Raw genomic sequence first — 27731 nt, 5'->3', positions numbered from 1 at the left:
GATGAGTAGTCAATGTGGGTGCTTAAAACAAGCCTTGAAGGGTCTTCTCTGGTGATTCCAGTGAGAAGTATGAAAGGCACTTCATGCACACAGAGAAGCCCATTTGTAGACACCTTTTTCAATATAACCATCTATGTAAAATTCCAAACCCCATTCGTATACATCTCATTAGACTGTAAAGATGACATGACAATAAAACAGGATTTCAGATTTATTTTTCAAGCAATCTGTAAGATACAATTTTCTTTGAATAATATGCAAAGATAACTGAGAAATTTCATACAAGAAGCTGAGCAATAAATTCATTTAAAATTAAACTTAGAAAACAAAAGCAGCACTGCACTGGGAAACAAGAACACAATCCAGTACAAAACGTTTCAAAAATAGCAGTGGTTTTTTGAAGAAAGTATTCTGTAGTGGTTCTCCTTTTTGTGCTCCAAAGACATTACATACCTGTAAAGCTTTCTAATTTTCTTTGCATACTGCATTTCCCAGGCAGAAAAGCAAGCAAGGTAGATGCATATATAGAGTCACAACACCATGGCTGTGCATTTTGGGGGCAAAGGAGGGAACAGAAAAGTCTTCAGTGAATTCCTGGTCTCACCAAGCACTGGACTGGAAGGCACCGGCAGATACAAGTCTATTTTTAACCTTTAGTTGTACGCTTTTTAACCCTTAGTTGTAGGCCTTTAATCTACCAGGGGCAGGAGGAGGCAGCAGGGAGTGGAGTACTTGGTGCCTGCTCCATCCTTACCCCAACTGCAGGCATCAGCCATACAACAGACCCCAGCCTCTAAGGTCAGTTTGGAGCAAAGCAACTTAGTGGACCCAGGATTTCATCAGAACATGCTTGGCACTGTAACAGAATCCAAATTTGACAGTATAAAAGCATACAGTTGTTAAGCATAAAAATCCCTCCTCTTCATTCTTCCTTCTCCCTTTGGCTCCTTTCACTCTGTTGCAGTTGCTACTTCATTACATCTACACAAAGAAAATCCAATCCTGAGTAACAAGACTTAAGAGAGCAAAACTTCAGCTATTTTTATGGACGCTTTTCCTAATGGGCAGAACGTTGTTTGGAGTTCCAGCCCCTCAGAACCATGGTAACAGCACCATGCTTCTCAGGAGATAAAAGTCTGTGCGTTTATCAGCAAAGTGCGCTTGTGAGCAAACCCGAAAGCAGACAGATTCCAGTATCAGTGTTCAGCTTTAGAAAAGGGGAGCTCCTGGCAGCTGCACAGGTACCAGTGCAAATGGTATCTGCCCATAGCATGACACCTCACAGACAGAGGCAGTGAAGTCTATGCCATTCTTGCATTGCCAAGCGGTCTAGAAATCCCTGAGCAAAACCCACAGAAGCAGCCCTGAACTGGCTGGAGGCTGTTTTGTTGGAGAGAAGCTGCACTCAGGTTGAAGTTCAGTTCTGGGCTGACACAGCTAAACTGCCCCTGGTTCTACGAGGTTGGCACCTCTGGGCAGCACCACACAAGGTGACACACTGGCAAACTCTCATCAGCCTAAAGTGGCACTGTACTGAGCAGTACGGATAGGCTCCCAAATAAACACTTCAATAGTCTGATGACAAAACAACAGAAGCTAACTCAAAAAGTAGCGATTTCAACCCCTAAGTCTACTGTATTTCAAAGCTGCTTATAACTACACAAGTATTCTCTTTGTAACCATAATTAACCTGAACAGAGCATACAGCGTAAGCGGAAAGAGTAAACGTCATTTGCAGCAGCTTCTAAGCACATTAACTGTGTGTATTTCAGAATGCCCTTCTAAGCTGCAGGACTAAATGCTAATGTGTTCTCTGCATGGCACAAGGCAACATGTAACAGCAGGTATTTCGACATATTGCAACCAGATTCAACTCTGTAATGGGAAAGGGTATGGAAGGAGGCTTGCCTTAAACTTCCTCCTCCATGTAATTTAAGTTTACATTCATAAGAGCAGGATTTAAAGAATATTATGACCTAGATTTCAAATATTTAATGACTGAATATTTTCCAGATTTAACAGGATCCTGTTTGCTACTACTGCAGAATTCCTAAACTATTTTTTGCATATTGTTATCATGAAAATATTCACAAATACTGTTAAAGAGAAAGGGACGAGACTTAGAATTTAAGTATGGCTTTCATCTCTTTCTCCTGAGATATTTCAGGAAAGATATAAGGAAAGATCTGATTGATGTTAAAACATGTACATGAAAACACAGCAGTTTTAAGAGGAAAATGCCACAATTCATGCATCTGGTTATCTGCAGTCAGAGTCAGGCAGCTGGATTTATGGAAGGCGTCATCTGTGTGCAATGGCAGGGGCTGCCTTTAGCTGGTTCAAATCGAGATTGTTAAAAGGTGGGAGGGAAACCAAACAAAGCCAAAACCCGATCCAATCCACTGCTTCCCTTGTTAATGTTTGACAATGCTGTGAGTACTGTACACAATGCCTTCTGCCTGAACACGTTCAAGTATCGGTCCATAGACATTCTTCGTCAATGGTATAACCATGCCTTTGGCATCTATTTCACCTGAAATAAAGGTAGGGAAAGAAAGTGTTAAGTACTCTACTGGGATTATTCAGCAAGGTTTCGGTAACAGGGAGGCTGTGGGGCAGCCTCTGTGAGGCCATTCCAGACAGCTCCAACCAATCCACTGCAGGGCACAGCTGAGACCCTTGGCCAAGGTGGTGGTGAAAATGTGTTTTAAAAAGGCCAGAAGAAATGCCACAAAGGTGTAAGTAGAGCTAAAAAAGTGTGGGAATGGCCCTGCAGACAGCAAGGCTGGAGAAGGAGGATGAGAAGGAGGTGCTCCAGGTGCCAGAGCAAAGATTCCCCTGCAGCCTGCAGAGAAGATGATACTGGAAGCAAGGAAAAAGCATGAGGTAGAAGCAGCAGCAGACAGGAGCTGTTATGGACTGACTACAGGCCCCATTCCACATCCCCCTGTGCTACCTGGGGCAGAGGGAAGAGGCTAAGGAGTCAGGAAAGGAGAAGTGAATTTCAGCCTGGGAAAACCAGGTGGAGAGGAAGGTGATGTTTTGTCTATTATGTCTTTTTTTCATACCTATTTTAACCGGCAACAAATTAAGCTTTTTTTTTTTCCCAAGTTGAGCCTGTTTTGCCTGTGACAGTTAACTGGAAAGTGATCTCCCTGTCTTTATCTCAACCCATAAGGTTTTTCATCTTGTTTCCTCCCCTTGTCCTGTTGAGGAGGAGGAGTGAGACAGCAGCTGGGTGGCATTTGGCAGCCAGCCCTGGTCAACACACCACAAATGAAAGTATCAATTTGCAGCTAAATAAATTTTCATTTTTGTATTTTTTCATATGTATATATGCAGATATATCAATCCTAGTACTGTTTTCTCACACAGCATCAGTACATTATCAAAGAATAGGGAAAAAAGTGTTTGAAACACAGAAGAATACACAGCTTGTATCTAATTCATAGAGCTGTGTGAAACTGCAGTTAAGTGAAAAGCACCTAAACTTCAAAAGTTTGGGGTTTTGGGTTTTTAAATAACAAAAAAACCAAACAAACAAAAATTACACAACAAAGTTTTTGCTCATTTCAGTTAGCCAGAAGAATTATGTTATAAAGATTAAGAGCAAACAAGGGGAAATCACAGGATTTCCTTAGACAGCATGATGACTAGGCAGAGTTTGTCTGTTTATCTATACACAATATGATCAGGTAATATTCCCCAAGCCTCAAATTTCATCAATCCAGAAAGCAGTAGTGGAAGTCACTAGTTTGATCAGCACAGGTATATGTTATCCTATTTCACTGTGGCACGATCAATTGTAATTTGCTCTGCCAAAGGTCTCCTCTACACCAGTGAAACATTTAAAGACTACATCATCTATAGATTAAGCAGTAAATTAAGAGTTGTCACCGAAACAAACATGCAGATTAAAAATTCCTGTAAAGAAGACAAAAAAAGTTTCATAAATTTTAAAAATATACATATATACACATTTGCGAAACACCATACATTTGCTTTCTACAGGCAGAAAGATACAGGGGGTTGAAATACTGTTACTGAAGTCTGAACAGCCACTTACCATCTAGAACCATCTTAGCAGCAATAGCCGTGGGGTATCCTACTGATTTAGCCATCGCAGAATACCCCTTGCTGTCACCATAGACAACCAGATCAATAAACTTTTTCTCCAAATGACCAGAAGGATGCTTGAGACCTATTTCATTTCTCATAACAATCATATCTCTCTCTCCAGTGCCTAAGAGAAAACCACACAAACTATTAATTACTTGTATTTCAGTCATATCAAGATGAGATTCCTGATGAGCAAGGCACTACAGATACACGGCATGTGTATCAGGGAAGTGACTTACGATACAGACTATTAGGGAGAACAGAATCTTAAGATGAAATTAAAAATATATCAGGGAAAGAAAAAGATAAATTGGGGGACTAGAGAATCACAGAATCCCAAGGGTTGGAAGGGACCTCAAGAGATCATCTGGCCCAACCCCCCTGCAAGAGCAGGGTAACCTAGAGTACATCACACAGGAACTTGTCCAGGCGGGCCTTGAATATCTCCAATGTGGGAGACTCCACAACCCCCCTGGGCAACCTGTTCCAGTGCTCTATCACAAAACATCTGAAACCTAACATGAAGATTTATTAATGAAGGTGAACAAACTACTCCAGTTAAGGCTGATAAGAGAGGCTGGCTTCTTCCACTCAAAGCCTTGAAAAAAAATTCTTCACATACCAAAGGGCAGCTTTATCTCCATGTGCTTTGCAAGAGCCCCCACAATGGAATCTGCTGCCGGAACCGGTTCATCTCCCAGTAAACCTAGCCTGGCAGAAGAAATGAGACAGGCTTGTATCATTGCCTACCAACAGTAGTCTCAGTTTTGTAATTTCCAGCTTGTAGCAGTTTAACAGTCTCAATATGGAACAAAATGGCTAGAATTGCAAGGCCCAACAAACTTTAAAAATCACTGGAACATTTACCATTCCACTGCCTCCAGCTGACTTTGATCCTTTTCCAGTTTGCTAAATACAGCTTCCTTAAGAACATCATAATCAACAGGCTGCTTAATTCCAACCAGTTTGCACATGAGCTCTTTCTGTATTAAAATATAAAAAAAAAAAAAAAAAGTTCTTGAAGGCCTGACATCCATTTCCACTCTTTTTCAGTCAAGGTTTCAAGAACACTCCTCCATTAAGCTCACTTAATATCTAGGACTTCTGAGACAAGTTATGTGTACAGGGAAAGCGTGATAGTTTGAGATTTTTTTTGATCACAACAAATGAGAATAAGGCTCATCTTTCCCTAAAACACTTTGTTCCCCAACACTCAGCTGCTTCCCCCTACTTTTTAGACTTAGCCCTTCCTCCGGCAGTGAAGGACAGAAATCTGCATAAACAAGGAACACTGGGAGGATGTTAGGGTGAAAGGGAAGCCACCTGGAGACAGCCAGAGAGTAGGGGACTCAAGGATATCTTTCAGCTGGTCTAGAAATGGAGAATATCCCTTTCAAAAGGAAGGAAACAAACTGATGAGATTAACAAGGCTCTGTCAGTCCTGGGAATATTACCAAAAGTTTTCTGAAGACTTTTGTGCATATCTGAAGGCCATTTTGTGCTATCTAGATGCTAATTATTACTTGCTTCATTCACAGTAACATGAATAATAAATGAAGCTATGAACAATATATGAAGCAAGAAAGAACTGCAGAGTCTGTTTAGAAGCTCAGGCTATCCTATCTCCTCTGCTTCCCACACAGAGTTGGCAGAAGGAAAGCACTGATATATAACCATATTGCTGAGACAAGGTTTGGAGTGAGACTAGTAAGTTTATCGTTATTTTCAAAGGTTACATGCCACTGCATACTTATTCCTTGAGGTTACAAGGACTGGAAATTCTAGCCATCTCTACAAAGAAAACTTGAACATATCAACCCTAAAATTTAAAGTGGGAAAAAAAAAATAGAAGAAAAAGAAGCAATTCCCATATAAGTAGATGAGCAGTGCTGTAAATTAGTCAGAGACAAGCCAGACTAGGCCTCTTCACCTTGTGCTTTCTCAGTTTTGAGGACACTCAAGACATTCTTAACTTGAACTAATGACATCATCAGAAAAATTCTCTGCTCTCCTCAGACCACCACACAGCACAAGCCTGGTGTCTTTTTCCAGCTTAATGCTGATAAAAACACAAGGAAGGAAACAGGAAACAGCTGAATTTTGTTCATCTGAGTAGTAGTTACTCTCTCAGAGGTTTGCAAAAGGAAAGAGAAATTTCTTACAAGATAGGCAAGCAGACCTGACAAGTAATAAGCTGTTAGTTCAGTTCTCTTTACACCATACTGAAATATGGAATTCTCTGCTTTGTCCACAAAGACAAACAAAATGTTGATTGTCAAATATAACAGCAATACATCACACGAGCCATACTTTAGCTGAGATTTTTAAGATGAAGTGAAGCATCAACAAGCAAGGCAGAAAAAGCAATACCATCAGCACTCAAGTCAGCCAGGGCTTTGCCTAGCCAAGTCTTGAAAATCTCCAGTGTCACAGACTCCAGAGTCTCCCTGGGAAACTTGTTCCAGCACCGTATTATATTCCTGCTGAAGAAAACCTTCCTGATTTCCAGAAACAAAAACCAGAGATGACCAGGATGCAATACATGGTTCCCAATTCTAAGCACACCCAAGTCTAGAAATAGCAAAATCATTAGTAAAACAGAGGAAAGAAGGCAGAGCAATCAGAGTAACTCACCCAGGTTAGAGGTGGAGTGGTTGGATACGGATCTGGGCTAATTAATCCTAGTTTTACAAAGCCTCCCATAGTTTTGGAGTATCCCTGAAATAAAAGAATAATATGGTTAAAACTAATATTCACTTGAAACTGAGGCAAGTATTTCTACTTGTTTTGAATGCAGCAGTGGACGCAACCATGGTAGTGTTAACATTATTCCCACAGGAAGATAGCCACAATTAACAGGATGCTAGTGGGGCTACTGCTTCAGAGTGGTACCTTCCCCACACCCTCTCTACCCTTCTCCCTACTTTTTCAATACCCTCTTTAATGACTTCTTCTGCCATCAATACCTCCATGGCAAGTAGCATTGGTGCAAGAGATCAAAGGGCTAGTTCAAACCAGCACATCATTACACGCAGGGTTATATCAGCCAGCTGGCCCACAAACAAACAACGGAATACAGAGACCCCAGTGCTGAACTCTGGTCACCCTGGCTTTATACCAGTGTGATTATATGGACATCAGGTAGACTGATTTGAAAGATAAGAATCCTCTGCGTTTGTATCTTTCCTTCAGGAACATCAGAGAGACAGGCCACCAGTGGAATGGTATTTAAAAGGAACTATAATGGCTGCAATAGGCAGCCAAAAAAGAATTTTAATGTGCACGATAAAAGAAGTCTCAACTGGTTTCTGCTTCTTTTCGTTTGCACCCCATTAACACCCCCACACAGCTGCTGAATACCTGAAAACACTTCCACGAAAGTGAAACACTGTAAAAAAAGCAGAATGGTTGAAATAAAGCAGCCTGAAAGAGAGCTAATTATAATTAGGAGCCACCTCCACCAGCACTAGGTTATCAGTTTAGATGGCTTTTAGATATCCTTCTGTGATATCTCTTTTTAAACTGACCTCATTAGCTAGCTGAAATTAATTTATGAAAGACACTCTGAGGAGATGCTAGCCTCCACATTTAATTGACTGCTTTCTGCTCTGCAGCACAGCAGCATGTGCAAAGAAGGGGTCAACATTAACTTCTGCCCTGCTCAGCACTATGTTCTGGTATTCAGATGCCAAGCAGGTAGAGGGTATGGCAAGCTCTTCCACACAACCCTACCAACATCACACCATCCCAAAGTGATGAGCCTGCTCTGGGGATAAAGAAAACAACACAAGAAAACAACACTAGCCACAAAAACATTCTTACAGCACGCTGGTAACAACTCTTCGTGCTACCCTGACATTTTGCTTTTCCCTGTGATAATGCTTACACAAAAGAACATTTTACCAGCCCCCCAAATGACAGACGTAGTCACAGTAAGATTCCATGACTAGATAGATGCCTTCGACATATTTTTAGCTTCTGAAAAAGATACCATATCTAGACTGATAAAGGGAGAGCTGATACAGTTTGTAACCCTTATTCCCACACAATGGCCTTCCATTTTCCTTTGCTAAGCATGTATCCCAACCTCCCTCATTCCCAGAAATGAAGAAAAATCCTGCTGTATTGCAATAAAGGAATTCAGAGTGAAAGGACATACACACTTCTCAAGCCATGTGCAAAATAACAACTTATACTTGACATAAACCTTAACTCAATAGGCATATCATGACATTCATAAAAACTTTTTTAAAATCTTCAATATGGTTTTAGGTTTACTCCTTCTTAAGTTATACTGACCAGCAAAAAATTAAAAAAGAAATCTAACTCCTAACAAACAAAAGGAATAGAGTCTATCAGTTAGAAGGAAAACACATTAAACACTTTACTTAACTGACTGAAGAGTTAAAGCTGCTCAAATTCAAGATTTACAGTTATTTAATGAAGAACATTCTCAGTTTGATGAAAAAACATCATTTCCTGTAAGATCTTTACATTATGTTTTTCATAGAAACATAGGCAACAAATTGTAAGCTCCATTTCTTATAATCTTTAAAAGAATGGATCAATTCTTAAAAACATGTAACAGCAACCCCCATCACACAACCCCTTCGGATTTATTTAATTGTTTTTAAATCTTCTATTGATTTGACACCACATATAGAGCCAGAGAGAAAAAGAAACACAGGCACAGACTATGCAAACGAACTGACCAGCTGCCCAAAACAAGTAAAACTATTTTTCTGGTTTGCAATAGACAGCTGTTAAGTAAACCTGCTTTCAAAACAACAAGAGTAGTCCTTTCAGTTATCTCAGTTGGGATAGCGGAGAGCTTATGAATAGAAAGTACAGAGCTATAAAAGGCTGACTTTTAAATACAGTTTTCTTTAAATTATAACATTCACCTCTTGAGGAAAATAATAATGAATAATAATAACAACTTACTTTGTATCTTAAGGTGCCTCTCAACAAAGTGTGAGCTGTCTGAATACCATACGGCTCAGCATATTTTGTGCTGTCTCTGTTTGGAAAACCTTCCAGATTTAATCCTGGGAAGAAATCCATCGGAGTAACAGAATCAAGTACTGCTCCTCCAGCCGGAATATTTACAATCTAAATTTTGTGAAAGAACAGCAATATTATTTCGGTGCTGTGTTATTTATTTTACAACAGAAGAGATTAAGTATGTTCAAAATAGCTACTATATGCTTAGAATTTCATGTGCAAACAAAGGCCCAATCTAAATAAAGCAGTTGCACAAGCCATTGAAATATATCATGTGATGGAGGAGCATGCACTATGTCAGCCATTGCTAATCAAAGGGCTAAAACAAGACACATCTTTCTCACACATGCTGTTAATTCCTGCTGCTCTTATATTAAAGTGTCAAGTTCCTTTCATAAACTACACCAATGTGAAGGGAGATTCTGCCCATAGGCTTCCTGCTTTTAGTCATTTTTAATTCTTTTATAGGGGAGGAGAAGGCAAATGTATAAAGAAGGAGGGATCTTGTTTCTCTTTATTTTAAAGATTAAAACAAATCCAGTGGTAGAACACTGATATAAAATTGCTGTCCATGTGTATCTTTACTTGCAGCTACAAAGCACAGAGAAAATGCACCACTGAAGGAAAACAAAATAAGATTGACTAGTTCTATTATCACTCCCAACCAAAGCCTTGAACCCTTGCTTCCTTCAAGCAGCTGATGCACGTTTGCTATATAGCATCAATACAAACTCATTTTGTGACTTCTGAGCAAAGGGGCAAGGTTTCCTCCTAGAAGAAAGACTAAAGCAAAAGCCAAAAGATCTTACTGTGTTTGCCAGGCAAGACACTAGTGGGGAAGAATCCTGTACAACAGTCAAAGACAGCTAAGGATTTAGCACACAATTTACTGACAAGCTCACATGCTGCTTCCATAATGAACCATAATGAATCATTCATGTGCATGATCTAATTTTTCCTAGCTATAGGTGAACCAGGTCAGAAATAAACATTTTTACATTCTCCAAGAGACCCTTTTATCTGAAACTTTTGTGTTGTTGCTTTTTAACTAATGATCCAATATACAATCCCTGATTTTCTACTTTCTCACTGCAATAAGAACACTAGAGCACCAAAAAGTCATGACAAAACATCTCAAAAGATTTCTCCGTTTTGCAGATCAAAAAGTTTAGATAATTAGCTGACTCTTACAGTGGTTATAAAAGGCAGTCTCCTTGACATCTGAAGAGCCCCTGCTCAAGTAACTACTTTGAGCAAGTGGAATTGGTCAAATAGATAAGGACAGGAAACCAGAAATGCAGCAGTGGCTTGCAATAGCTTTGCACAAATCAGTTTTATCTTCCCATAAAACAGATACAGTGACATTTGCTAAGTTAAGTCTAGTCTAATGTCTCCTGCACAACTAGCAAAACAGCTTATATAAACACATCAGAAAGTACTGTACACTGTCATAAAAAATACTCATTGTGTTACTGGTATTACAGACCGCACTCAATGAAATCAAGAGTCCTGGCATACACTGTGCAAGTACAGAATGAGGCTGTCTGGATTACAAACATGGCTAGACAGAAAATCAAGTAGAAGGATGCACTTTCACCTTCGTTCCACAGAGCCAAAGACAGGTAAATTAAGTGGCAAAAGCAATACACAACGGGAATGGAAGCTGGATGCAGAAACCCAGCTTTAGTGCTTTAGTCATCAGAACACACTGATCTTTGTAATCGGCTTCCATACAGTAAGTAAGAACAATGCTGGCAGCTGCCAGGCACCATCACACTTCAAACATAGGATTTGGTTATGCATGCAACTGAGTTTGACAACTGACTATCACTGGCTTGAAAGTAAACACAGCAACTTACAAATCCCAATTCTCCCCTTAGCACAATACCACTTTCTTTGTCTGGCTTTAAATAGAAATTTTAGGATTACTTCACCTCTCCATTTTTTAAATATGTAGCAGACTGAACTGTATTCAGCAAAACTCCTTGTGGGCTCCAGCTGAACTTGTATCTCAGAGGATTGTCAGAGTACTCTGGAGCTGGTAGGCCGCCGCAGAAAGAAGTGTAGGACACAACCTGTCAGATTTATTCACAATGAAAGAAACAATGAAGAGAAAACAGACTAGGGTGCACACAGCACAGAGCTGCCCTGCAGAATCCCTTTCAGTTCTTAAATTTTCTGTTGACGCTGTACCCCACATAGGCTAAGTAAGAAGATCTACAGTGGAACCAAAAGTTTACTGTGCAAGGGCATCAAGCTGTCACACTGCAGCCACTGTCTGTAAAGGAGAGGAGATCAGAACAGATTGTGGGGCAAGGCCATATTGGTGGTGGTTTCACCAACTGGATTAGTTGGCACCAAATACCAAGCATGAGAAAAAGCAAGGTGTCCGGAGTCTATTACACATCAGTGACATGCCCAAAACCTAGGAAGTGGTAAAGGAACAGGTTTACTATGTGCTACCTGCCAACCTTACCGTGGCACCAACTTCTTTTGCCTTGTCGATACATTCCATTGCCAACATATGGTCAAGACCAGGATCCAAACCCATTTCACTGATAACTGTAATACCAGCAGCTTCTACACTAAAAATAAGAGAAATGCAGATCTGTCAGAATATTCACTTTTATTCAGGAAATCTGTCCAATAAAGGCACAGTGAACTTTCCCCAACATAGCAAATTCTAGGCTCTATCTGCAGTTTGTGGGGAAAAAAAAAAAAAGAAGGAGATGTTAAAACCTGAGCAGTAACAACTGATAAAGAGTCATTCTAGCCTTGGTTTCTCTTACTTTGCTGCAACATCTAGGGGCTGGTGGAAAAATAAATTCCTATCTCACATTCTATTATTTTATTATTCACACTAAACTCCATATCTCACATTCCCCTGGACAGTGCTACAATGCATGAATTCAAATTCAAATGAAAAAAGAAGCTTATAAAAAGTGGAAGCAAGGACAGGTGGCCTGGGAAAAGTAAAGGGATGTTCTCCGGGAAGCTAAGGACCAAGTTAGGAAAGCTAAGGCCCAGTTAGAATTAAACTTGGCTAGGGATGTTAAGGATAATAGGAAGGGATTCTACAGGTATGTTGCAAATAAAAAACAGGCTAGGGACAATGTAGGCCCCCTCTGGAAGCTCTCGGGAGAACTAGCTACACAGGATTTTGAGAAGGCTGAGGTTCTGAATGACTTCTTTGCCTCGGTCTTCACTGGCAAAGGCTCTGACCACACCACCCAAGTCTTGGAAGGCAGACGCAGGGACTGTGAGAATGAAGACCTTGGGCCCACCATAGGAGAGGAACTGGTTCGAGACCATCTTAAAAATCTGAACGTGCACAAGTCCATGGGTCCTGATGAAATCCATCCGCGGGTCCTGAAGGAGCTGGCAAATGAAGTTGCTAAGCCGCTGGCCATCATATTTGAAAAATCATGGCAGTCAGGTGAAGTCCCCGATGACTGGGAAAAGGGAAATATAACCCCCATTTTCAAGAGGGGGAAAATGGATGACCCGGGGAATTACAGACCAGTCAGTCTCACCTCTGTGCCTGGCAAAATCTTGGAGCAGATTCTCCTGGAAGGCATGCTAAGGCACATGAAAAACAAGGAGGTGCTTGGTGACAGCCAGCATGGCTTCACTAAGGGGAAATCCTGCCTCACCAATTTGGTGGCCTTCTATGATGGGGCTACAAAACTGATGGACGGGGTAGAGCAGTTGATGTCATCTACCTGGATTTGTGCAAAGCATGTGACACTGTCCCACACAACATCCTTGTCTCTAAATTGGAGAGACATCAATTTGATGGATGGACCACTCGGTGGATAAAGAACTGGCTGGATGGCCGCACACAAAGTGTTGCGGTCAATGGCTCAATGTCCGGCTGGAGACCAGTAATGAGTGGTGTCCTTCAGGTGTTGAGACTGGTCTTGTTCAACATCTTTGTCGCTGACATGGACAGTGGGATTGAGTGCACCCTCAGCAAGTCTGACGATGACACCAAGCTGTGTGGTTCGGTTTATACACCGGAAGGAAGGAATGCCATCCAGAGGGACCTTGACACACTTGTGAGGTGGGCTGATGCCAACCTCATGAAGTTTAACCATGCCAAGTGCAAGGTCCTACACATGGGTCGGAGCAATGCCAGGCACAGCTACAGGTTGGGCAAAGAAGAGATTCAGAGCAGCCCTGCGGAGAAGGACTCGGGGGTGTTGGTCAATGAGAAAATGAACATGAGCCGGCTTCAGTGTGTGCTTGCAGCCCAGAAAGCCACCCATATCCTGGGCTGCATCAAAAGCAGCGTGACCAGCAGGTCAAAGGAGGTGATCCTGCCCCTTTACTCTGCTCCTGTGAGACTTCACTTGGAGTATTGTGTGCAGTTCTGGTGTCCTCAACATAAAAAGGACATAGATCTGTTGGAACAAGTCCAGAGAAGGGCCACGAGGATGATCAGGGGACTGGAGCACCTCCCCTATGAAAATAGGCTGAGAAAGTTGGGGCTGCTCAGCCTGGAGAAGAGAAAGCTGCGTGAAGACCTCATAGCAGCCTTCCAGTATCTGAAGGGGGCCTATAGGGGTGCTGGGGAAGGACTCTTCATTAGGGACTGTAGTGATAGAACAAGGGGTAACAGGCTAAAACTTAAACAAGTGAAGTTTGGATTGGATATAAGGAGGAAATTCTTTCCTGTTAGGGTGGTGAGGCACTGGAATGGGTTGCCCGGGGAGGCTGTGAATGCTCCATCCCTGGCAGTGTTCAAGGCCAGGTTGGACGAGGCCTTGGGTGATAGGGTTTAGTGCGAGGTGTCCCTGCCCACGGCAGGGGGGTTGGAACTTAATGATCTTAAGGTCCTTTCCAGCCCTAACCATTCTATGATTCTACGATTCTAAGGTAGTACTGAAGAGTACAGCACAGAACTAGTCATAATTGCCCTAAACAGTTCCTGTGGGGAAGAGAGATGAAAGACCTACTTTCCCAAATCACAAGCATTTGGGGTTTAGCAGTTGTCCACATTCCCAGAGAAACCCACTTATCACCACAAACTGAGGCAATTTATTTTAGTTTCAAAATCACTTTGTATTTTTACAAATAAGAATTTCTTTTTTTCTTTTTTTTTTCTCCTTTCAGAGTGTGATATGACCTCTTGGCATCACAGCTAGAAGAATCTTCCTCACTGTCTTCAACACTGGTTCTCTACCTGTCTACCTTTCTCTGTTTTATCTTTTGTAGAGACACAGCATGCACAAGTCTCATCTCACTCACTTGAATTAATTTTAGTTTCCAGTACTGAGACTGAGAGGAGTACCTAGGTGAAAGTCCATGCCCCAAACATCTTCTGATTATATAAGTAGGACAACAGAAACAACAGAATAGTTAGAACTGTCACCAACTTGAGACTAATATAGTGGGCCTATCCAAAAGAAAGAGTCACGAAGGAGGATGTTAGAGTAGATAATAAAATATTAGTGTAGATTAGGGGAATGTGGCTTAGGGGAATGTGAGGGATGACAAGCAAGCTTGCTGTCACTGGTAGAACAGGACAGCCCATTTGCTCATTTGAATATCAGCCCAGCTCAAATATCCTAACAGGTCTGAGGGGAGAGGGGAAGGCACAGTAACATGGAATAAGATGGGGTATACAGAAAGTACATTCTACTCTTTAGAGTACTAGCCTGCCCATACTGGGGTGTGAACTCATTTCCCCACTCTGCCACAGCCTCCATATGCAACTTTGGGGAAAAACTTAGTCCTCTATCATAGAAAGGGAAGGAGTAAGAATGCAGAAAACAGTAATTCACAGTGAACATTGCAGGTGTAACAGACTGCAAAATATTCAGATAATGCACTAAAGGAGACAGTAACACCAGGGAGATGCTACTCTTATACTTACCTCTCCCTGAGCTCTTTCATAGCTGGTGTTAAGTAGCTGGCTGTTACCAAGTTCACTTTGCTCTCAATACACTTCTTAGCAACCAAAGGATGTGCTGAATAAGGCAGCAAACTACAAAAGAAGCAATTATGCAACATCAAAATCCAACCAGTTACTTAGGCTGTTACTGGAAAGACACTTGCAAATGTTTTTTGTATGCCTACAAAAGAGCTCAAGTAAATGCAACATCCCCACCTGCCTTGCCCTGAGCAGTTTCCTATCTGCATAAGTGAAATGCTACCCTACCAGAAGTGCATTGTTGTACATACTTGGAACAGAGCACAGGACAATATGGGAGTCATTGTTTAGACAGCATCTTCTGCCACATTTGTCTTTGTGAAAAACAAACCACTGATTTATTCTCAAGGCCACCTTCTAAAAAGGCATGCTGAAGATTCAGAAGATGCCAAGCTGTAAATCCATCCTCGATGAAGCTTGCATTACAATGATCTTTCTGAAGTACTTTGTGAAAAGCATGCTCTACATGGAAAGCCAGCAGCATTCACAACATCTGTGGCAAACAGGACAAAATTACAAGGACTGTGAAGTCACTTGCTCCCTTCTTTCAATACCTGAAAAGAGATCTTAGTGGAGAAATGGCCAAGATGTTAGAATCTTGTTTCCTCTTGCAAACATGCCAATTTGATCCCAGGAACACAAACACTGGTGGACACAACTGGTCCCTCACACTAAGAAGGCTGTCCATGTAATTGGTGAACACTTCTAAAGAGATGCTGCAGTCAAAACCCTTTGAAAGTCCCTATGCCCTGCTACAGGAGAAGGCAGTGGCCAGATACAACTATTTACATACACAACTATGATCCCAGTTCTTGGGCATTAAAAAAAGTTAGTACGCTGATTTAGGTCACTGAACTAGGAGAAAGAAGCAGCATGACTGAGGTTTGAGCCTGTCGTATTTTACACACAATTCTGACCTGATCACAAGGTTGTGTTTCTTCACCAAAGAGGTCAGCTTTTCCTCATGCTTAATGATATCCATATGAACTGAAGTAATACTGTCATATTTTTCTGTCAGTTGTTCAAGTTGTTCCTTCATGACAGATGCTGTTTTAAAAGTAAAACACATCAACTGTTATATAATTACAAAGCACTCCCAGGTACAACTGTGCTTCCCTAAGAAAAACAGTTGCATGGATGTTTTCCTTCACTAACAGTTGAAGAGAAATCAGGCATAAAGCACCTTACTTCCCTTAAAGTAGCAAACTTCATTATAAATTGCCAGGGTCAAGTCATAGCCGCTATAACTCAACTAGAATCTACAAAGAATACTTACTCTCAGAAGTGAAGAACCTGCTGAAAAACAACCATTTTCAAGTAGTGTGACAATTTATCTTGAGACTGAAAGTATTTTAGGTCACTATGCAGTACATATTTTCTCCTGATTTTAAAAATGGTAACTTTACACTGGCCAAATAAATGCTGAGGTGGAGTATTCAATCAGTTTTTGATAGTAGTAGTTATTTCTGCAAAACCACTGACTACTTCACTGAATTGCAAGAAGCTGACTAAAGTCCAGGAGGGGAAAAGGTCCAAAGAGGAAAATGCTTTTTGTTTTTTTCAGGCTGTGTTTGCTTTAAGTGAGACAGGAAAACCTTAACTAATTTTAAGGTCTTGAGGGACACGCAGGTTCAACACAACTAACTAACAGACTTAGTAAACAAACGTGCTCAGAAAACTTACCCCATCCCTCATTCCACATAGCCATACATTTATAGATAAATCTGGTTTAAAAAAAAATATCTTTCAAAACTGTTTTCAGACATTTTAAAAGGAATTCATATTTTTTACCAAGAACAGCTTAATAGCTTAAAACAAAAACAATTCACATCATTCACCATTTTTAACATAACAAAGATAAAAACATTAAGCTTTTGTTTAGCTCAAACATTAAGAGGCCCAGATTCAATCTGACTGATTTCAATATTTGCCTATGGCTTAGTTCTACCAAACCTGCATGTGCTAATATTATCCCTAAAAGGAAGAAATCCAGTCTCTGCCTGCTTCCATTTGTCGCTTCCAATTATCTTGCTCCTACTGCCATCAGCACTTACAATTAAAAGGAAAGCAGAACTGAAAGAGAGATCCAGGTTAAAGCAACCAGTATTTGACATATCTGACACCTTCTCCTGTCCTGGCTCAACCATGCTGGTGATACAAGGATGACAATGGGAACATGGCCAGGAGAAAGAAGTAGGCAATGAAGGCAGCAGGTGGGGAACAGGCTTACAGAGTATTAAAAGCATCTGTGCCTCTAACTTAGGGCCTTATTTCCTTATGGCCTTTCCAAAGTCAATGGAAATAAACATTGCCAGAGGGTGATTCTCCATACCGTACTAATCAACTTGTGCTGAGAGAAAAGAGAAAGGCAAAATCACCTAAAAATTCAACCTAAAAAGAAATTGATTACATGAATGCTTCCCAATTAAAACTTTTGCCATTTGGATTTAAAATGGTGTAGCCTAAGAGTTAAGAACCAAATGTGGCACCACAGTGTGCCTTTTAAGCTTTCTTCATCCACCTACCTACTGTCAAATATTTGACAAGTAACACCCTTGTGTCTCTTCTGAGTTTCTGAGTTTTTTGTGTGTGTGTGTGCTATACAAGTTGCATGTTTTTAAGATACGCAGGTAACAGGCACCTGCTGTTTGCTCAGTGCTTGGCAAAACATGTTTTCCAATTCACCTGGTTTCCTTTACTGCTACTATATTGCAGAGGCTAATGCTGCCTCCTGTACTGATGAGGGGATGGACACTGCACATTGCTGTAATCCTTCCTTGTTCACAGCATCAGGCAGTGAACCATGCGAACGGTGCAGCTTCCTTGGAGTTCTCCTCTTCCTAGTATATCTTTTCCCAGGGGTTAAATGGTTATTACTGCAATGGGTAGCAAAAGAAGGCAAGCACGAAAATAACATGAAAAAATAACAAAACAACAAAAAGCAACAACAATAAAAATACCACAAATCAACAGAAATACAAAAGTAAGTTTTAAAGGAAACCACTTCCCAGCAAAGTCACTTTCAGGCAATACAGCCTGGGATTTAAACCTTTAAACAGAACCAGGGTAAAGTCATTGTCAAGGGTACGGAAAAGTGGTTTTGAGATGCCCAGCCTGAAGCATGTTATAGATAAAACCAGAACAGAGGAACTAACAAGCAGGCATGTGAGGCTGATGAGGTCAGGGTCTGAAGGTTTACCACCACAGTATTGGCTATAACTAGAACAGGGGCTTCACCCATACAGGTGTCCATTTTCATATTCTTATTGTGTGAGGCTGAGAACACAAGCCAAGCACCAACAAAAGGGACTGACTACCTCAAAATCAATTCCAAGACCAAATCAGGTTAGAAGGAAAAGTACTTCTGATTTCCCTACATAGGTTACACATGCAAACAGTAAAATTTCAATGTGGCCATGTCATTTTCAAGTCAGTTATATAAACTCAAAATGCTCACAAAGTTACAAAATCTTTTTCTGCTGTGTATAACAACAAAGATTTTCTTTATCTGTTCTCAGAACCAGATCCATTTACTGCTTTTGAGAAAGGTTCTGCCACACCAGCAGGTTTAAATAAGATATAATTTTTCAATGAAAAACAAGCAAAGTCTTACATACCAACTGTGATGTCAACATTGGAATCTCGACTAAGATATTCAATTACAGGCCCAGAAACATAGCCAGATCCAAGCAATAAAACCCTCTTCTTATTATCCATCTTCAGCATCTGAGTGTATTCTCTAGAAGGTGTTACAGGCAAAATTAAAATCCACAAAGAAGGAAACTGTAAACTGCTAAAACTAACAAAGTATGTTTTCGTAAGTCTACAAAAGAGTCAAGTTCCTGGCTATCTAACCCAAGACTGTGTAGTACTGCTTCCATTCTTCTGCGGCAGAACTAGGTTTTTTCCTCCAATATAAACCTGAACAAATCTATCAACATCTCTACTGCTTCTTCAATTGATACTAGCTGTTCAATAGATTTTGCCTCAGTTGCCACAATATTTTTCTGAATGGCCAAATTAATGTAACTTGATCACTTGAGGACCCACAACCTGTCTATGTCATCCTGGGCTGTCAGAAAGGGATTCAGGCTCTGCCTTGCTCCTTTTACTCCACCAGTATTTGTTAAAGTACACAAAACCATGCTGGTGAAAGTATATTTTAGGTGAGTTATACTAAGCACATATTAGTCCATCACAGAAACATAACAGTCAATAGAAGTTAATGCCTAATTAAGACATCCTGTTTACAGACAATAACTTGATTATTTTTTTAAAGAAGTTAAATCATGATTTAATCCATTCACAGAAAGCCTCTTAAGCCCATCATATCCTTTCATATGGCAAATCTAAGGACCTTCCTCCTCCTCCTATTGAGTTTAACAGAACATCTTCTTCAAGAGCTAAACCCTGGTGGGAAAAGGAAAATAAATAATTCCTGTCCACCCTTTACTATAGGGAGCAGAAATGGTATGCAGGAGCTTGGAGCAACAGTGCTGATGAAGAGGATACTTCCCCTATGAAAGAAATCTACACTTTGCAATCAAACCTCTTATATTTATTAAAACTTTCCCAGTGTCTAAAAGGAGGTCAGACTTGAATAAAACATACCATGTCTGCTCTAGGACAGGCTGCTAAATGATCCGTCAAGAGTGGGAACAGAATCTACACAGTCCAGAAAAGAACATTTCATATTACGCCTATCCTCTACATACAAGTCTCAATAATTCAGTTATGTTAATCTATGAACAAATAATAGTAATACCTAGAGGTCCACACTGTTAATGGGATATGTCACTGCAGCTGTGGATGAGGAACCCGTAGAAGGTGTGAAGCAAGTAAAGGTGAAAAGACAGAGATAAGTTTAGTAAATCAAACTGCTCCTGTATTCTAATGGCATTCAGGACACTTCAGTTCCTCCAGTCTGGCTATCCTATCTCTAAAATATCCCATGACTTCCAAAGAGTATAAGCAATTAGGTTAAATAAAGCCCTCAGAAACTAAATTAGACACAGCATAATACTTTGTTAAAGTAATAACAAAAGTATGATTCCTGCAAGCTCTAAACAAAAGCGTATCTCTAGCTAAACCATCACATCTTAAGCAGTGAAATCCTTGCTTTCATTTGCATTATCTCCAAAGTCTGCAAAGTAAAGGAGGGTATCATTAGCAGGCCTTGCTTTTCTGACAGCTAACTGAGCAACACCACTGAACATCACATGCAACACACAGGCCTGCAGAAGTACCAAACACTTACAGACAAAACCCCCTTGGGAATGACATCTCCAGATTCTCAAGGTAGGTCACACAAGCAATTATGGAGAAAGAAAAAAAAAAAAACAACCAGAAAACAAAAAACCCACAACCCAGGTCATTGTGCTGTGTGAGGTATTCCTCAGAAAATTTGTTACTGTTGTTACTGAGACAGCCTTTTGAGGTGGTCTGTCAAAAATCACTGTGAGCTGAAGTCTTTGAGAAGCAAACAGCATGTTACTTTGGGTGAATACTTATTGTGCACAAGTTCATAACCAGAACTCCCAAAGTTCCCAAAGGAAACTGGAGACATTTGTCATGCAAAAGTCAACACACTATGCTTTTAGTGTATAGTGTATGCAATGCTTGTGGTCAGATCAATCTCAACTTTTACATGAAGCACAGTGCAGCTGGCACTGACCATGCCACTGACTAAAGCTTTACCTACAGGAATACAATGAAGTCTGAAAGTCTCACAGAGGTTCCTGGATACATCCAGTCACAGAACAATGCTATATAGCACAGCACTTGAGCCATACTAGGATTCAAAGACAGAGCCTTTTCCTTTCAAAGGATTGCACATTATATCCATTTTAAAAGGGCAAGGAGTAACAGAATAATACTGGCATGTGTCTGTTTTCTGCCAGTCTTCATAATGTAAGAAAAATGACCACTTCCTCAACTTCAATATAAGTTACTAACAGCATATGCTTTAGTAATTTAGTAATTTAGTAATTGATTTAAGCAATGTGCATGAAGAAAGAAGGAAATACCAAGCTAGGAGACATTTAGACATATGCACTAGATAGTGTAATATAGCAGTATTCCATAAAAACACAGGTGTAAATAAATTCAAAAGGGGAGGTAGAACACAGACAACATTTTTTTAACATTCTGAACCAAATAAACTTTAAGAAACTGTACATTACCTGCTCTCCCTCAGTTTCTGGATATATTCATATTTAGCTGTCAGTGAACCATTGGAAGCAATCACTGCCTAGAAATACATGAAAACAAAAAAAAAAGAAAACAAAAAAACAAAACCTGAGGCTTTTTGTACCTGTATGATTTATAGCAGAGGAAGGCAAGCAGAGTGACAAATCGCAAAACTTACATCTCGAACAACAGTTGAGTAATTCTGTCTCTCAAGAGGTTCTGAGCCTTCCGATAACAGCTATGGAGAAAAGTTATTTCAAGTCTGGTCATTCATTTGCCATAAATCTTTTTTCAGAGTAAAACATCAAGATTTTAAGCAACATTTAAATGCAGTCAACAATACCAGTATTTTCTAGATCCGAAATTCTTGTGGCCCTGATCAGTGTCATTTAACTTCTATGAAAATACACGAATTCAAACAGCAGTCTGATTGTGAGCAACTGTTGACTGCCTCAAGAAAATCAGATTTAGACATCTATCGCATAGTCAAGGAACAATGAACTACCTGACAGAGCCTGTTTCCTGCCTACACAAAGTGTTCTTGACAAATTCCTAAGACATCCAGATCACTAATGTCTCATTCACAAGTTGCTTTTTCAAAGTATTGCTCAAGACTTAGAAAGCCTTATTTTTGGTGTTTTGTTTTTTTTTTTAGTACAAAGTCAGTTATGTTCTACAGCAGATTTATTTTGAATGCGTACAGGAGACCAGAAAAGCAACAAACAAGCAGACCAAAGTCTGAGCTTTTTACCTTCTTAATGGATACATTAGACCTTACCATCTCTTCAATATATGGGAAAAGCATATCGCCAAAGTACTCTGTTGCTTCTACAGGAAGCTGAGCTGGCAGATTGTCAATGGAACACATCAGAATCCCAGAGCCTTCCACACTGAAAGAGAGAACATGGCTCTTCTAAACTACTTCGCCTTGGTACCTGAAAGGCATCACCTTTCACAAGTGCTTTAAACACATGATTTTTCAATATGTTTCATTGTAGAAATTACAGAGGAAAGCAATAAAAACTAAAGGCTGTCCCACCTGTCATGAATAATATGCTGGTCAGCATCATACATACAAAATGGACTGTCAATTGTTGTACATTCAGTCATAAATTCTATAGATCCTCCAGTGTCTGCTGAAATGTCACATATTGCCAGAAGCCTACAGCAATTAAACAAAAAAAGGCAAAGGAATGGGGTATTAGCCAAATTACTAAGAAATATAGGTTTAAAAGTTCACAAGTGAAAAAGAAATTTAAAAGAAATGTCAGAAAATACATTGTACTTGTAGTTTCATTCATCTTAACCAATTTAGAAGTCAGCATAATATGAACAATGACATCCAGACAGGTCATTAGATTTACATTCACGTCAAAATATTCCATATTTCATGTGTAACTTGTCAAAGACCAGGACAATCCACTCATCCATAATTTTTTCTCTGTTATCCATGTGCTGTCAACACCTCCCATTTGTTACACAACTACCAATTTCCCCAAGCTATCACTGTGCAGTCCTGCACTAGAATAACTTCACCATCACAAAGGGAAACCTAAAGTGGCTACCTCCTTTCAGTTCACAGAGACCTGGCACAGGTGGAGTATTCATTAGCCTAAGTCACAACCTCTTGCTCCACTCAAGGTTAACACTTAAAGTCTTTTTCATAGGAGAGAAAAAAAGAAAGGTGTTAAGAGTGGACAGAGAAAAGACAAAGATCTCTTCCTCACCAGCATATCCTTTGCCATATCCTCCCCAAATCCATCATTAGGCCAGTGTCCCAGAGAAGTATTACACACAGGACTACTAGGAAAAGGGTGGCTCCCACCCCCACTGAAAGGAAACTAACCCTGGATTTGCATCTCACATTCCATCCTTAAAGCTATTCAAGGTTGTGAAGCATTTCCACCACCAGCTGCAGAAATCAGAGGTGTGAAGGAACAGTTAATGAAGTTGTATAAGCCAAATGACAGGGTAGGAAGAACTTAAACAATGAACTCTGCTCAGGCATAGAAACTTCTAGCAGTAATGGTGCATTAGGTACGTTTCCCAGATATGGGATTTGGCACAGGGATCATTGGCAGAACTACCTTTGCAGAAAGACAGCCAATACTTGTCAATCATTTATACTGTGATGTTTCCAAAACCTTCAATCTGTGAAAACAAGACTGCAAAGCACAGAAGAACACAAGCAGGTTCAATGTGGTACTGTGCAACATGCAAGAGGAACAACATAAGAAATAGAATCACTTAGTAGATACTGTAGTGAAACTGCCTAACATTCTGACTTAATTAGGATGCTGCAGAATTGTTACAAATGAACTGACGTGTCTTACTTGTGTGGTAACTCAGGACAGCCCTCTATGGCAGCAGAAGTAGATTTAACTGGCACCAGCAGCTTCTGAGCATCCTGTCGACTTAACAAGCGAGGAGTATGTTGCTCCCAGTATATGCCATTAATTAAACAAGTTGTGTAGGGTGCAATCTGCAAAGAGAGTTACAGATGCCAGATGCTCTTATCTAGTATTTCAAGTTGAAAGCACCTGGTCTAGTGATTTAAATTAATACTTTCTCATCAATGGATATGCAAAGGTGTAGTAACTACCAACAATCTGTGGAAAACATTTCATAAAAGAAGAGATGCTTACATCACTGTTAAAGCGAGAAGTGTAAAGTTCAGGATGTTTTTCATAGTCTACAGGATCATATCGTCCATCCTGTTTCCTCACAAGATGATGGTGACGACTTAACACTGTCCCATAGACTTTTCTGAGGTCTGAGGTTAAAAATAAATAAATAAATAAATAAATAAAATAGCTGTTATATTTGGACAAAAAGGGGTGCGGTGCTTTCAAAAACTTTATTGTTGCAGCGTACCTCCAGATCTGGAAACTTCCTTTAACTCATGCGGTTCCACAAACTCACATGGGAGGGCACTGAACATTTCCTGAGCACCCTGTAACACGCAAAGTAGGATTCAGAAAGATCAGAGCATACAAATGTACTGCAACACTGCTCATTTTGTGTGTGAAAACAAATATAAAAATGCCATGCACAACAGAGTCCTGCCAGACAAGGTCTTCAGAGATGTACAGACTGTTTCACACATAGCCCTGCTTACCCAAAACAAAGCTGCCTGGGCTCTATGTACAAGGAATTTACACCATTCCCCATTACTGCAGTTTGTGTGGCCCACAGTCCAAAGCCTGGCTTATATTTCTGATGGTGGAGCTGGGAGGCCTCAAGACAGCCACAACAGGTGGTTTTGCTGCCACTCTGCGGAGCAGTTTCTCTTTAGGGAAGACCCCTGAAGCCACTCCTCACTAACCAGGCTGTTCTAAAGGCAAAGAACTTTGAGATGACTTTCCCAATAGCTGTGATTATAGAACACGGGCTCTTCAGACACGCCATCCTTTTGCTCAGCAAATACAGTTACACTGGCAGTGACCTTATAGCTTGAGCCTAGTTAACTGATCTTTGTTGCCAAAACCAGGAGTAAGGCATTTTCCCTATGTTGTAGAATATATGTCTAAAGTCCAGAACCTGTAAGTCAAGTCAGTGGTACAAAAACAGATAAAACCCAGCAAGTATTAGAAAAGATAATTCTTCCCCCTATACTTTAATGGGGTGATTCAACATACCTTCTGAGCCCAGAGTGAATCAAGTGCAGAGAGGGAGATAAAAATCATGCAGGTGGGACAGAGAAGCAGTAAGACTTAACCCATTTTTCATGGTAAAAAATTAGTGTGGTCACCCTTGTCGGGCATGATCTCATCTTAAAGGCATTAGTTTAGGGTACTTGAAACTTCTTACTGGCAAAGGAAAACCTGAAGTCCAAGCAAACAAAATGAACCTATCAACCCATTTATCCTGGTATGTATCAAATGCCAAGAATTTATATTAAAAATAATAAAGTACTTAATCTTGAAGACAGAATTCTTACCTTAGAAACATTACCAGTGCCTGTAAAGACAAATGTTAAGGGTCCAACTGACTTTGGCATCAACCCAAGTGAAATTTCATACCCGGCATCCCGTACTGCCTGTACAGCCTGACTGCTATTCCTGTAGTTATGTGCCATCCCAATGTGCTGAAATCAAATGCATAGAACAATCAAGATATTTTCCATATTCAAATACAGGTGCAGATGCCCTAGTGTCATTTTGCTAGAGAAAACTACATGCATATACAATCCTACCATGAAGGGAGTGTGATGCCCCAAGGCTAAAAATCGTAATCCCAATCCATGTAGAATGTTGATCATTCCTATAGTTAAAAAAAAAAAAAAAAAAAAGTCAGAAAATCAGACTATCAGTGTTAATTATGAATACACACAGTCAGAAACTGCAGAGACTGACTGAAGTCTAAACTCATCCTGGATATTTTTTCCCATATTTTAATAATAATATTTCACTTCTAAAGAAAGTCTACATAAAACCAGGAAGGAGAAATTCAATAGCAGACTATGACCTTAAACCTGCTTTTGGCCCACATTATGCATTTCAGCACCATTTAATATTCGGATATACTTTCATGAGATGCATCCACAACACCAGATTCCAAAGAGGGAGATAATAAAGACAGTCTCCTGAAGAAACAGAGTTGGAGTTCAGTAGAAAGGAATGAGAACCATGCCTCACAAAAATCAGTATAAATGAATGAGAGAGGGACAAACAGATGTTGCTCAAACTCACAGGACTGACAGCAGCCCTTTCTCTCAAAAGCCTATTCAGTTCACCTCTAGATATTTAGTCAGCCTCAGATTAGTTGAACAGACAAACAGGACTTCAAGACAACATCAAATAGCAGATTTGTCAGGAATCCACAGACTGTCTGACATGTAGTCTAATCAAAATTAGGGAGCACAAAACAGAATGAAAAAAAGCTCTTGAAAGCAAGAGTTAAAAATGCAGTTAAAAATGCATTGCAAGCCTCAACTTTCAGGAAACGTAGACAACCAGAAGTGTTACAAGAAGTTACTTGTTGCAAGCCTGCCTTTACTTTATGCACTATACCTGCTACACCAGCCCACTTTCCAAAGGCCACTATTCGCATTCCTTTACGATCAACCATTTTTTCATAGTCAAACAGTCGAATTTCCTGAAAATACATAGCAAACTGAGTATTAAAATTTTCAGTGAATGCAGTCAGTGGCACGTTGCTCTCCTAGGAATTACCTTTTGGTACGCCTTTGTCATCCTTTGTGATGGAGGCTGATGGGCATATATGAGCAGGCAAATGATTCATAACAGGATTTAGGTATAAAAATAAAAACCTAAAGGTTACACTGATTTCTTGTTTTAAAGACCCTCTGCACTGCCTGTGCACTCTTCGCACAGTTTCCCAATGTGCCATTCCAGCCGCTGGAGACTTTTGCCAAGAGGCTGCTCATTTCTGAGTGAACTGGTTGCCTCCCTCTGTAACAGCCAACACACACTCTTGCTTAATAACTTTCCAATAAGCCTTCATGCTCACACAGCACAAACCTCTCATGAATACACCATGCTTGCAACGCATCTACCTCACACACATCAACAGAGTAGCACCACAAGCACAAGATCCTCTGAGCAAGAAATACTCAACTTCAGGAAAAGATACTGAAAACTGTCCTTGTTAGCTATCTACAAATATGCACGCTGAAAGTAACCACGCTAGGCAGAAAGCTTTTTGATCATACTTCAGCATTAAGTTCAGTTTCCAACCCATGCTAACAGGCAATTGTCTTCTCTATGACACAATTTACCTGTCTTAGAATCTCATCCAAAAGGGGCATGTTTGCCTCTTGGGCTTTAATAGTGTGAGAGAAGAAGGCATAGTTCTTTTTAGGGATTAATTTGTCCTCTGGAGGTCTTTTCACACCTACTATCAGAGAAGCCTCGGAAATATCTTCTTGAATAATGCCACCTGCTTTGATGTAATCCTATGAAAGAGAAAAAAATCAAAGTAAATTTTTCTGGGTTTTTTCATATTCAGATCTCAGCACATAAGCAACTAGAACAGAGGAAAAGCAAATAATTCTCCAAAGCAGAAGCAAGTTACTACATGTGATACTCCATAAACCTCTTTATCAAAAGGGATATTGAATACCCAAACTGAACTTCTGTGCTAATATCCTATTATACAAGGCAAAAACATAATTATGTGTTAGTAAAATCCTTCATCATAAATACACAGACTACAAAAAGGGTATTTCACTACATTTAAAGTATTTTATAAAGTACTGTGATAATGAACAACCCTTTGTAATGTGTTGAAATATGTGGAAATAAGTTTAGATAAATCTGACATATTAATCTGAAGACTGATGGCATGTGATTTTATAAAATTGCGTAAGATTAAGTCCAAGCTGAAGAGCAACATCCAAAAGAGTGTTTTTCCATATCAAAATCTACTCGTTATCCCTTGTTTCAGAAACACATTAAAATTCCAGCTTTCAGTATCGTACTTGTGTACCCAGAGTGATATATGCTTTGGTGAATAACAGCCC

The 27731-nt window shown here is 40.1% G+C and overlaps 1 protein-coding gene across 2 annotated transcripts in view; it reads right to left on the bottom strand.

Moving 5' to 3' along the window:
- Positions 1–1909: 1909 nt before the first annotated feature.
- The window catches only part of AASS (aminoadipate-semialdehyde synthase), a 29064-nt gene continuing 3242 nt past the window's right edge, over positions 1910–27731 (bottom strand). The window contains exons 3-24 of one of the 2 annotated variants that reach the window (XM_061373000.1): positions 26988–27164; positions 26260–26344; positions 25443–25510; positions 25188–25334; positions 24122–24200; positions 23893–24020; positions 23581–23729; positions 22287–22409; positions 21999–22137; positions 21426–21485; positions 21241–21308; positions 18676–18797; positions 15976–16105; positions 15002–15112; positions 11600–11708; positions 11058–11198; positions 9064–9231; positions 6754–6837; positions 4987–5102; positions 4742–4830; positions 4067–4243; positions 1910–2533 (exon numbers count right to left, since the gene is read on the bottom strand). In XM_061373000.1, coding sequence (XP_061228984.1) covers positions 2415–2533; positions 4067–4243; positions 4742–4830; positions 4987–5102; positions 6754–6837; positions 9064–9231; positions 11058–11198; positions 11600–11708; positions 15002–15112; positions 15976–16105; positions 18676–18797; positions 21241–21308; positions 21426–21485; positions 21999–22137; positions 22287–22409; positions 23581–23729; positions 23893–24020; positions 24122–24200; positions 25188–25334; positions 25443–25510; positions 26260–26344; positions 26988–27164 — 2589 coding nt within the window. In that variant the 3' untranslated portion in view covers positions 1910–2414. The remainder of the gene's footprint in view (positions 2534–4066; positions 4244–4741; positions 4831–4986; positions 5103–6753; positions 6838–9063; positions 9232–11057; positions 11199–11599; positions 11709–15001; positions 15113–15975; positions 16106–18675; positions 18798–21240; positions 21309–21425; positions 21486–21998; positions 22138–22286; positions 22410–23580; positions 23730–23892; positions 24021–24121; positions 24201–25187; positions 25335–25442; positions 25511–26259; positions 26345–26987; positions 27165–27731) is intronic. The other variant, XM_061373001.1, reaches the window with a different exon arrangement.

This window comes from Neopsephotus bourkii, unplaced genomic scaffold (assembly GCF_033783945.1).
Source record: "Neopsephotus bourkii isolate Nb327-2 ecotype Australia unplaced genomic scaffold, CSIRO-AGI_Nbou_v1 NB_1624, whole genome shotgun sequence".
NCBI lineage: Eukaryota > Metazoa > Chordata > Aves > Psittaciformes > Psittacidae > Neopsephotus > Neopsephotus bourkii.
Note: the sequence above shows the minus strand (reverse complement) of the source record. Positions and strands in the feature narration are given on the sequence as shown.